The sequence below is a fragment of the Typha latifolia genome, chromosome 10 (assembly GCF_019914945.1).
Source record: "Typha latifolia isolate L0001 chromosome 10, TyphaL0001v2, whole genome shotgun sequence".
NCBI classification, from domain to species: Eukaryota; Viridiplantae; Streptophyta; class Magnoliopsida; order Poales; family Typhaceae; genus Typha; species Typha latifolia.
In genome coordinates, this window is record NC_133095.1 from 11,320,525 (window position 1) to 11,332,929 (window position 12,405).

General features: G+C 35.8%; 2 protein-coding genes across 2 annotated transcripts; one reads left to right on the forward strand and one right to left on the reverse strand.

The window, feature by feature from the left end:
- Positions 1 to 2,236: 2,236 nt before the first annotated feature.
- LOC140796579 (sugar transport protein MST3-like) lies at positions 2,237 to 5,000 on the reverse strand. Its single transcript, XM_073149637.1, has 4 exons — positions 4,645 to 5,000; positions 4,226 to 4,548; positions 2,970 to 3,599; positions 2,237 to 2,885 (listed from the first exon to the last, which is right to left on the reverse strand). The coding sequence occupies exons 1-4, from the start codon at positions 4,775 to 4,777 to the stop codon at positions 2,394 to 2,396; spliced, it is 1,578 nt and encodes a 525-aa protein (XP_073005738.1). The 5' UTR covers positions 4,778 to 5,000; the 3' UTR covers positions 2,237 to 2,393.
- Positions 5,001 to 9,878: 4,878 nt separating this feature from the next.
- Positions 9,879 to 10,688, forward strand: LOC140796016 (uncharacterized). The gene has a single exon (XM_073148854.1). It carries the CDS (start codon positions 9,879 to 9,881, stop codon positions 10,686 to 10,688), a length of 810 nt encoding a protein of 269 aa, XP_073004955.1.
- Positions 10,689 to 12,405: the final 1,717 nt, after the last annotated feature.

Sequence of the window (12,405 nt, forward strand, 5' to 3'; positions counted from 1 at the left end):
TTTTTTGGTTGTAAAAGAGATTATTTAATGTACTGATAGAATTCATTCAATCACTAAAGTGTAGCAATAACCTGAGTTGATTGTGAGAAAATCTGAAACTAAGTTCAACTTCTACAATTGAATCAAATCTTTTTTGTTGAGTCACTGAGACTTTATCCACAACATTATCCAGTGGAAGTGGTAGGTAATTAATTCGAGGGGTTATGCTTCTCATGGGAACTTTGTGACAAACAACTCATATATTGATAACTTTTCATGATATCGTATCTAATTATATTTCCTTTATATTCTGCTTCAGCATGTGAAACTTTGGGGCCCAGATTTTCCCACAACTACATCTTTAAATACAAAAACTTTCTTTCTACCTTCTTCACAAAAATGAAATATATAAAAAAATTTAATTAGGATTAAATGCATTTTATACCTAAAATTATTTTATTTACATGTATAATTTATTCAATCTTTGTACATATAATTAAAGTATAACTATTAAGATTTCGTCGAAATTACCAAAAGCCCATGTTGTGTGTAATATAAACTAATTGAGAGAGAAGGGTAATTTAGACATAAGATATTTTGGTAAATTGGATGGACTCTATTAATTTAGGTGAAATTCTAAGAAAAAAAAAATATATATATATATATATATATATATTGCACTCTCCAATATATATTATTAATCTCACTTCTCCATTGTGCTATTATTGCTTAAAAGATACTCTCTCATGGGATGAAAATATAAATTATTTTATTATGTCTGATAACTAACTATGTTTGTATTTCCAATTTAATTGAAGTATAGGAAGGTATAATGATTCAAAATAGGTTTAAAAGACAAAAATATAATTTTGAATCAGAATACATTGGGATAAAATATAAGAATGCCTGTAACTATAAGTCAAGTCATATGGTCAAATAGTCAATTGAGTTTTGGATAAGGGAGGAGTATAGCCAATAGATTATGTCTGGATTATGATGAAGCAATATATTAAGATATATATGCTAATGCCTGCTACTCCTTGTCAGTAATCTTAACAGGATCTTTGCTCGTGCATGCAGCCTCGTACTTTCTAACAAAGCTGAGATGTGATTAGATGATGGTGAAATATGCCTATCAAACAGGATAATTGTAATATTATATCACATCAGATCACGGGATATTAATTTGGATCAGGTCATGTTAATTAGATATTGAAATGATTTACTTCACAGAGATGAATACAACACAAAGTAATCTACCATTCTAGTTATCTATCATTCACCTACCAGAGTCCATTAATATATACATATGACAGTTGTTGAAGGCAAACGAGAATCTTTGGATGTGTTCACCTAACTCATATGATGGATGCTTCAGACAAAAGAGAGAGAACGAGGATGAGGATGAGGATGAGGATGAGGATGGGGGCATTAATTAGTTGCATAAATTATTGTTAGTGTAGTGGTTAAGAAAAGTTAATGGCATGCTTAGTGTTGTGAAAGCATCCAAGTCCGAGGTCAACCTTTTCATAAGTCAGTCTTTCCACCAGCCACTTTAAATGGATTTCCATGTCAGTGAAAGTTTATCCACCCACATCTTCAGATATGTAGTCTTGTATTCACATTGATTTCCACACCAGATTTGGGGAGACAGGTCAAGATAACAATTAATATGCGATGTTATTGTTCGAAGCTTTTCGACTTCCTGTCCTTGGAATTACGTGACAAACATCTAATCTTTTGTTAGCTTTTCAGGATATATGTCTATCTATCATTTGAACCTATATCCTTTGCTTTTATCCTAGCTTCAACATGTGAAACTTGGTCCCAGATTTTTGGTACAACCAGATGTTCCTGGAACAAAACTCAAAGTTGGAAAATAGACAATCCATTTAGCCTATCTGCAAGGGATCATGTCATCATATAATTGGAAGTCAATGAGGAAAATGTAAGGTCTGGTATTGCCTGCAACAATTCCTGATCACTAATATATATGGATATGTGATGATCCTTGTCCTCAGGATAATCCTTATGATGAAAACCCATGCAAAATAGATTAAGTACACTAAGAAGAAGGCATGACTTCAAGCAAAAGTTATATATCAACCATTTATTTATCTACCAGAATGCATGCATCCATCAATAAGACACAACCTTCTCCAAAAGAAGAAGCTTTCCATTTCCACGAACTCAAATGATGATTCAGATAAAAATATAGAGAGTTACTCCCCAACACTAGATTGAACTCTTGGCAGCATTAAGAGGATAATATCTAAATATATATGTATAAAATGGGCAAAGCTTTACAGAGTTCTCTGTATTCTCTTTCTAAAACATAACATACATATATAATAAACTGCCACTCCAGTACATTAGCACCTACGAATCTATGTACCACGGTTTGCAGTCTTAAGCTAAACAACAGTCTTATTGCTGTTGTTCTTATTGTTGTTGCCATTAGCCATTTCAAGGTTTCCAACATGGATGTCTGAATCGGAAATGAACCTGCCCCAGAACCAGTGAGATTTCCATACCAAGATCATCTCTTCGATGGGCACGCCCTTGGTCTCCGGGAGGAAGAACGCGATGAAGGTGGTCATGATGACCACCCACCCGGCGAAGAAGTAGAACAGGCCGAACTTCATGTGGCAGAGCATGGCGAGGAAGGCCTGGGCGATGACGAAGGTGAAGAACATGTTGACGGACACGTTGATGCTCTGCCCGGCGGACCGGATCTCCAAGGGGAAGATCTCACTGGGGACCAACCATCCGAGGGGGCCCCACGACCACGCGAACCCGGCCACGTAGATGCAGATGAAGAGCACGACGAAGGCGGAGTAGGTCTTCGACAGATTCGCCACGCCGTCCGTTCCGAACTTGATTGCGATCAAAGTTCCGACTACGATCTACACCAATAACATCAAGTTATCATCTATCAGCCGATAAATTGATTAATTTTATCGACCCTACCAATAGGGGAATAAACTTACTTGGCAAACGAGCATCTGAGAACCACCCTGCAAGAAGAGCTTGCGGCGGCCGAGCTTGTCAACCGTGAAGATGGAGACGAAGGTGGCGAAGACGTTGACGAGGCCGGTGATCACCGCCGACATCAGAGACGCATCCCCGCCGAACCCGATGGTCCGGAAAAGCACGGGGGCGTAGAACATGATGACGTTGATCCCGGTGAGCTGCTGGAAGAAGGGGATGAGGATGGCCATGGTGAGCTGAGCTCTGTACTTGGGCCTGAGGATGTTGCCCCAGGGGTTCTTGATCTGTTTGGAATCCTCGGAGGCGGCGACGAGGTCGTTGTACTCCTCGGCGATGTCGTCGGTGCCACGGATGCGGCGGAGCATGTCCTTGGCGGCAGTGTCGTAGCCGCGGTCGATGAGGGAGTTGGGGGTGTCGGGGAGGAAGAGGGACCCCACCGTGATGATGGCGGCGGGGACGGCGGCGAGGGCCAAGGAGACGCGCCAACCCCACCCGCCCTTGATCTTGGCCGTCCCGTAGTTGATGAGATTCGCGCACAGGATGCCGATCGTGATCATGAGCTGGAAGCCGATGTTAAGCATCCCACGGAGCCGGGCGGGCGCCATCTCCGACAGGTAAACCGGCACGGACTGCAACACCGCAAGAAGGGCAGTTTCGTCAATTCATCACTTTTTTATTTGTTTCGTAAGATAATTCACAAAAATATAAACAATAAAATAAAATAGAGTAAACGGTTGTTGAACAGGAGGCATACGAGTGGGCCCCTGAACAGGAAGGAAAGCAGCGCATCGTTTTGGACTTTCTTCTGCTTAATTTCTAACAAATAAGTAGACTAATCCAAAAAAGTCTCGGTCTCGATAAAGATCGCTCATCTTTTCCATATCAATATCAATACTCCTCCACACGTAATTTTACCAATAATTTTTAAAACTTTACTCCATTATCACCATCTCTTCAATCCTCATCCTGATTCTAACTTCTTCTTCTTCTTTTTTTCAAATAGATTCCTTCTTGGGGTTTTTTTTGGGCTAAAGGGAAAAAGGAAATTTCGTGCAAGAAGAAAGAAAATTAATTTAAAACGTCCAAAAGGGACCTTTTCCTCTGTCAGATCTGCTGCAGAGCTGTGAGATCCAAATCCATCGGAATACAAGAATAGAGGCAGGAAGAAAGAGAAGAAAAAGCCAGTACCAAAATCGCGAAATATTCTAAGAATTAAACTAGTTTCTAGTTTCTAATTTCTTTTTCTTCTTCCTACCTGATTGGCGAATCCGACGCCGATGCCGAGGAGGATGCGGCCGAGTATGAGCATGAGAACATTTTGGGCAGCACCATTGAGAGCGGCGCCGACTAGAAAGGTGATGCCTCCCCCAAACATCGACCACTTCCTACCGAACGCCCTCGTTACCAACGACGCGAAGAAGGAGGCGATCAGCGCTGCCAGGTACAGCGACGACGTGAAGGTAGTCAAGATCTGGCTGTCGAACTTGCAGTACTGATTGGTGTTCTGATCCTCCTTCTCTTTCCGGTACACGTCCGGGAAGAACTTCTTCAAGAAGGAATCCATCGACGTCACTCCCCCTGGATAAAAGAGAAAACGAGAGTAAGAATCCGGATCCAGCTACAAGTTACTCGCTGCATCGGGGAATATATTTGGGATTGGTATTCAGTTAGTACCGGAGATGCCGATGTCGTAGCCGAAGATGAGGCCACCGGTTGCAGCGACGATACAGGTGAGGAGGACGAAGAGGGTGAGCTTGCCGGGGTACTCCTTGCCCCCAGCGGTGTTGACGATCGCGCCTCCCGCCATCTGTAACGGTGGAGAGGAAGAAGAGAGGACGCAACGAAGAGTGGAGGAGATGGAGAAGAGAAGAGAAGAGAAGAGTGGAGGAGACGAGGAAGAGAAGAGAGGGGGCGAGCAGTATATTTATAGGGGAGAAGGAGGAGGAGGAGGACGAGGACGAAGAGAAGAGAGTGAGAGAGAGTCGAGAGGTAAGTAAAACGGACGCGGATGAGCTGGCGGATTTATCCGGGATCGGATAAGAAAGGTGGCATAGGAATAAATAGCCGGGATTGGAGGAATAGAGGGTATTAGACCGTCGGCTGGGGGGAAGATTTCCGTGACACCTTTTTGGGATATTATTAACTTTTTATAAATTATTTTTACTAAAATCACCGAATCTTTTTTTTATCATTCATTTAACTCTTGCCTTAAATTGCCTTTAAAATATTTTATTATTAAATTACCATATAGATAAATTAAATTAATTATAGATATGTTAGGGTTTTCCTAACAGTGCCGCAGCCTTTGACTTCTCTTCTTCTCCCCTATTTCTTCAACCCTACTAGTGGGCTGCTACTATACAAACAGTCTCTCACACTATGATTTTAAAAGTAAGAATGTTTATTAATTATTAGTCTAAGATAATACATTTCTTTTTTCTAGATTATACGACAAGGTTAATGAAGATTTTGTGAAGTTTATTTAATATGAAACGGTGATTTATGTAATAAAATAAGCATAATATCAACCACACGTGAAGTCCATGCAATGCTAGCTGGAGACAAGCGGCATGAGTAAACTCCCCAACGGCTACTTGGATTAACTACTTGTCTCTTTAATTAATTCTTAAAAGCTTTAATATTTGAAGAAGAAGAAGAAAAAAAAAAACTTTGGTCCTCTGTGGTGTTTAATTGATTAAATAATAGTCATAATCTTTTCGTGGATTATGTCCTTCTCTCTACTAATCTCAACTATCTTTTTCATTTGCCTTGTCAGATATTGTTATATGCTTCCATTTAATATTTTCTTCTTGTGTTAGTAAGTATAAAAATATGGTATGATATTAAGATTAAGTATAAAACATATTTGGAATTATTTTATTAGTTTTTTTTAATAAATTTCTATTGATAGCATTAATTAGCCCCCTTCTTGTTCTAAATCAAATAATAATAATAATAATAATAATAAAAACTTATGTATATTCTTTTATTTTCAGATAAGGAAATTTTAGTATTGAAAAAAAATGCACCCCTATATTTGGAATTATTTTATTTAATATAGTAATATTTTAATAATTTCTATTGATAGCACTAATTGGCCTCCATACTCCCCTAAATACAATAAAAACTTTCATATATTCTTTTATTTCTAGATAAGTATATTTTCATATTAAAAAATAAATGCATCCCCTCAATTTAGAATTATTTTATTTAGTATAACAATTTTTATTGATAACATTAATTGCCCCCTCTTCACTGCTAAAGAAAAAAAATTAAGACACTATTTAATTTGCATAAGATTTTTTTAAAGATGACCTTTTACATGTTTCTTAAATTTAATTATGCACATTTATAATTTTACTCATGTTTTAATTATTTTATTAGAATATATAATAATTATTTAAATAGTTTATGTAAGAATTTATATTTGATTACTAAACTGTGAATAATATATTAACTTTAATTAAAAAAAACTTACTTCGAAATATACATAACTTTATTACACCTCTCCACTGGGGATAAGATTTTGTACATAATTTATCCCACGACTTATCTTATGTAAAATTTAATCAAAATATATTAAAATAAATATTTAATTATAAAACATATTTAAAGAATACTCTTATATATGAACTAAACGCCACCTATACACTTATTATTGACCTTCAAATTTGTTTTTCTTTTATCTTTACCTTAACCCTACAAAGTTAAAATTGGTATCGTAACGAAAAATATATTAATAAAGGTAAATAATTCAATAAGAACTATTAATTTCTCTCACCAAACTCAACAATTGAGATTAAACGATACTAAATAAAATATACTGAAAGTAGCGGTCATATGAATCGAAAGTATCGATCACTTTTCTAAGTTGTAAGGGTAAATTAGTCATATTTTATTTTTCTCTCTAATCTATCTATTTTTTAACAAAATAATAAAAATAATAATAAATTAGTAGAAGTTAACACTCCAACTATTAAGGAAACGATTATAAGGATAAGAAACAAGAAAATATTTAAAATTCTAATTATTTTATTGATTAATTTAGTCACATATATAAAATATTTTATATACTCTTTAATTTATCATCAGATAAAAATTATTTTTAGTAACTAATTGGTTAGCATCGAATCACTGCTCATTAATAAATTACCATTCAGATAATAAATGTATCAATCATTCATCACCTCTTTGAAAGTTAAAAGGGTATTGTAACAGAAACTTCCATTGTTCCATTATTGCATGATAGTTACTGTTGGAAGTTAAAAGAAGAAGAAGGTTTTGGGTATCCAATAGGTTGAGAGATTCTTCATGATCGAATGGAGACGATGCTATCTTTTATTAAGTAGGAATGCGATGGTTAATGTTGTACTCTTGCTTGGTAGTTGCATCTTGATGCTGAGCTTTAGAGTACTTCTAACCCCCTTCCCCTCCCCCCATTGACTCATTCAATAAGAAGAAAGGAAGATGAACTATCCAATTAGATCTTTTTGATGAGTGTGAATTTGGAATTTGTGTTTGTTCTTCTTTGCTAACGTAGAGAATACGATTGGAGTTTGAAAAGGATGGCAATTTGATGGATACTCAATGATTTTTTTTTTTAAAAAAAATTCGGTTGTTGTAGTTGTTGTTTTAGAACAGATGATGTCAACTTCCGCCATTAAAAAGCTTCATCTAGTCTTCAGTCTTCACACATTTTTGACCACTTGCTTATTATACTTTCACATTGTGATGAGAAATTAAAGCTGAAAATGACTAAAGGCTGATAAAGATTGTGGGATGAGATTAAAGAAAAAAAAATATAGAAAGAAATTTTTGGAGAGCATATTGAGATTTAAGTAGCATGAATCCATGATTGATGAAAAATAATAGATGTAAGTCTTCTGGATTATATATATTTCAAAAACTTTTGTCACTTCTAAAACATTAATTGCTTTCCCATTAGTGCTTTAGTGACACTCTTTTTACCATTTGACTCAAAGATTAACAATCTTTTAAATAATTTATTTCTCAAAATTGCACAATGTTCAAATCTACATATAAATTGTTCTTGAAATATTTAAATAAATATACATTTAGATATCATGAAAATAATAGGACTCTGTCCATTAACCTATATCCTAGTATATAATTGAGATATTTGATTCTCTCTTAAGTGATTAGAATGATAATTCACGAGCTCGAAAGTTAGATATGGGTTAATTCTTTTAAATACAGAAACAGTTAGGTTCCACTAAACTTTAAAAGAATTAACCCATATCTAACATATCCTCGAAGTCAACTGCATTACCGAGTCATCAACTATACTGTCGAGCCGTTAAGTCAAACTATTAAAAGTATTAAATAATTTTTTTATAATATAATTTAGGATTAAAGTTGAACTTATAACTTTTTTAGTCGTAAGGAAAGTAACTAACAACACTACTAGAGTTACTAGAGTTGGTAGGTAATTAGAACCGATAGTTTGTGACTTTACTAAATCACACAATGCCCACAGGACCAGTTGATCTAATCGTGGGTCCATTCACAAAGTACAGGTCAAACCGCGTTGGCGACTCACCTGTCAAACTTCTCATATATATATATATATATATATATATATATATATATACTTATTTTTTATTTATATTTATGAGGAGTATCATACTAACTAACAAGGAGTGATGCATTTGCACGTAGCTTCCTCCAAAGGTGGACTGGCAATCTGGCATGATGTGTACTTGTGGAAGTCAAGTCCTCACTGCTGGGTCCCAACCCATTCCAACCCTCTAATAAAGTTAGTCTTCGCAAGAGAAATATAGTATAATATAAAGCTCAAGAAGAGAGAGAGAGAGAGAAGAGGAATCTTTAGATTTGTCCATGGTGGTAGAAAGCTGAAGAAAGTCCACCATTACAACTGGTTAGTGGTGAAAGTATATGAAATATATTTGTTTATGGACCAGTGGGTATTATCTATCCGAGGGCGTCACTTTGGTGTGTCTAAGAAAATGTTTTCTAACTCGTGGAAACAACTTCTTTGTTATAAATTTAGGCGAGAAGGAGTTCATCTTTCTTGTTCCTTTTTTTTTTTTTCATCGTATATTTAAGAGAAGAACAATTATTTATCTTATTTTGCCAAACATTTAAAATGCTATAGGGAATGGATCTACCATAAATGCAATCACAAACACAAGCAATATTACTAAATTAAATGTAGTAATTATGATCGAGTTACAGATTGTTCGTCAATACCTATGACTGTGTTTGTAAGGTCTTACTTGTTTAAATCTACGATGTATCACTCTTGAGGTTAATATTTCAGTCTTAGTGATCAATGATCATTGAAATGAAACCCTTCAAGATGCAAAGAAGATGAGATGTTAACAAAATGATTCAGTAACTTCCATTGTAGAGTCTCTCAAAACTGATTAATTGCATGATCTCTTTTAAACTTAAAACTAGAGGTATAAATGATACAAAAAAGACATCTTTATGTTGTTCAAAAACTACCCTAAAGGCATTTGAATGCACACGGAATTTTTTTTCCTTCAAGTGACACCTTTAAATATATTTATGTTGAATTTTAGAGCATCAAGAACTATAGTTTTGAGAGAGAGAACACTTTTAATAGAGTTAGTTTTGAAGAAGTTGTTAATTCGTACAGCTGGCACCATGTTGGTTGAGTTAGTTTGAGTTTGTTACTACAGCTGGATTAGTTTGAGTTTGTTACTACAGCTGGGTTAGTTTGAGTTTGTTACACAGCTGACTATATATTAGCTTTCTTCTTAAGTAAATAAAGAAATTTCAGGAGATACAAGTTCTGGGACTTCTCCATCTTCTCTAGTTTAATATGGTATCAGAGCTTTAGAGTTCTTCTCTTCGCGCTCTTTTTTTCTCTATTCAATCTCAATCTTCGTTTTCTTCTTCTGATGGCTACTGGATCTTCAGCAACTTTGTTTTCACCTTCGATGAGCAGTTCCGCCATCGATGATGCTTCCAGTCCATACTTTCTGCATCACTCAGACAGCCCTGGACTCATTCTAGTTTCTCAACCTTTAACTGGTGAGAATTATACTTCTTGGAGCCGAGCTATGTTAATCGCTCTTTCCGTTAAAAACAAGGTCTGCTTTGTTGATGGTTCTGTGCCTCGTCCAGAAGGTACCAGTCCTAATCTCAATTTCTGGATTAGGAACAATAACATAGTTATATCTTGGATTCTCAACTCTATCTCTAAGGAAATCTCTGCTAGTGTCATATACTCTGATTCAGCTCATGAGATTTGGATAGATTTGAAAGATAGATTTCTTCAAAGGAATGGACCTAGAATTTTTCAACTTAGGCGTGAGTTGATGAATCTTACACAAGGACAGATGTCTGTTAGTTCCTATTTTACCAAATTAAAGAGTATTTGGGAGGAATTGAACAATTACAAACCTGTTTGTACCTGTAATCATTGCACCTGTGGAGGAATCAAGTCTATTTCTAACCATTATCACATGGAATATGTCATGTCATTTTTAATGGGGCTTAATGAATCTTTTTCTCAAATCAGAGGACAGCTTCTTCTCATGGATCCAATTCATCCCATCAATAAGGTTTTTGCTCTAATTTCTCAAGAGGAACGACAGCGTAATATTACTACCGTTCATGGTAATTCTGGTGGAGAAGAAACAATGGCTTTTGTTGTGAAGAATAACATGTCTAAAGTCAATCCTGTTCAGATCTCTAATAGAAATTAGAAGAAGGATCGCCCTCTTTGTACTCATTGTGGCTATCAGGGACACACTATTGACAAATGTTATAAACTTCATGGATATCCCCCTGGATATAAACCAAAACAGAAATCTAATTTCATTTCTCAGAAATCTGCAGCTATGGTTAGCCAAGTTTCTGATAATTCCTCTTTTGGTTCTCAAGGGAATATTGAAAACTTTATGAGAATGCTTGACCCAAATCAATATCAACATTTGATGTCTATGTTGTCTAACCATTTGAATGCAGCTAAAGTACACAATGAAGCAGACAATAGTATCTCTACTGCTTCTGCTTCAGGTACTTGCTTTTCTGCCTCTCTTAGCCCTATGCTCCATAGTCCTAATCTATGGATATTAGACTCTGGTGCCACGAGTCACATTTGCTTCACAAAGTCTGCTTTTCTCCACATGCATCCAGTTCAGAATTCCTTTGTTACCTTGCCCAATCATGATAGGATTCATGTTTCTCATGCTGGGTCCATTCAACTCAATTATGATTTGCTTCTTGAAGATGTTCTATATATCCCACAGTTCAAGTTCAATCTCCTCTCAATAAGCTCTTTGCTTAAGAATACTAATATTCATGTCAGATTCTTTGATGACTATTGTGATATTCAGGATCTGCACAACCAGAGGATGATTGGCAAGGGTAAAAAGCTGACAGGTCTCTATGTTTTTGAAGCTATTTTCAATTCTAACACACATGTGTCTACTTCCATTGATTGTAATGCACTTCAGTTTGTTGCTAATAATGTTTCTTCTGACATATGGCATAAAAGACTTGGCCATTTATCTTTTAAAAGGCTTGACTTGTTGAAAGATCAACTTCAATTTGTTTCTAATAAATCAAATTCAGCTCAGCCTTGTTCAATTTGTCCATTAGCAAAACAGCGAAGATTATCCTTTGTTTCTCACAATAATATGAGCAAGAATGCATTTGATCTTGTTCATTGTGATACATGGGGCCCCTATCATGTTCCATCTCATGCCGGTTATAGATTTTTTCTCACTTTGGTGGATGATAGCACTAGATTTACTTGGATTTTTCTGATGAAGCACAAGTCTGATGTCAGTTTCCTCATACCAAGATTTTTCAGACTTATAGAGACACAATTTGGTAAAGTTATCAAGCAATTTCGAAGTGACAATGCACCTGAACTTCAGTTCACAAAGTTTTTTCATTCAAAAGGGGTCATTCATCAATTCTCTTGTGTAGAGAGACCTGAGCAAAATTCAGTGGTTGAGCGAAAACATCAACACTTGCTCAATGTTGCCCATGCCTTATTCTTTCAGTCAAGAGTTCCTATTCAATTTTGGAGGGAATGTGTTTTGACTGCTGCATTTCTCATCAATCGAACTCCTTCACCTCTCCTTCATCATGAAACTCCATATTCTCTTCTATACAAAACTCCTGCGGATTATAGTTCTCTCAAAGTTTTTGGAAGTCTATGTTTTGCTTCTACTTTACCTGCACACAGAACCAAGTTTCAACCTCGAGCTACTCCATGCGTTTTTGTTGGCTATCCACCAGGCATCAAAGGTTATAGGTTATATGATATCACCTCTAAGTCTTTCTTTAATTCTAGAGATGTCATTTTTCATGAACAATTTTTTCCTTTTCATAGTATTTCCTCTACCCAGGATGTAGTTGATCCATTTCCTGATTTGGCATTACCATTTTATTTTCCTGATTCTATCCCTT

Coding starts and splice junctions, on each gene's coding strand:
- LOC140796579 (XM_073149637.1), bottom strand. CDS start 4,777: ATGGCGGGAGGCGCGATCGTCAACACCGCTGGGGGCAAGGAGTACCCC. Junction 3,600..4,225: donor GCGTCGGATTCGCCAATCAG/GTAGGAAGAAGA, acceptor GCGGTGTTGCAG/TCCGTGCCGGTTTACCTGTC. Junction 2,886..2,969: donor CTCAGATGCTCGTTTGCCAA/GTAAGTTTATTC, acceptor TTATTGGTGTAG/ATCGTAGTCGGAACTTTGAT.
- LOC140796016 (XM_073148854.1), top strand. CDS start 9,879: ATGGCTACTGGATCTTCAGCAACTTTGTTTTCACCTTCGATGAGCAGT.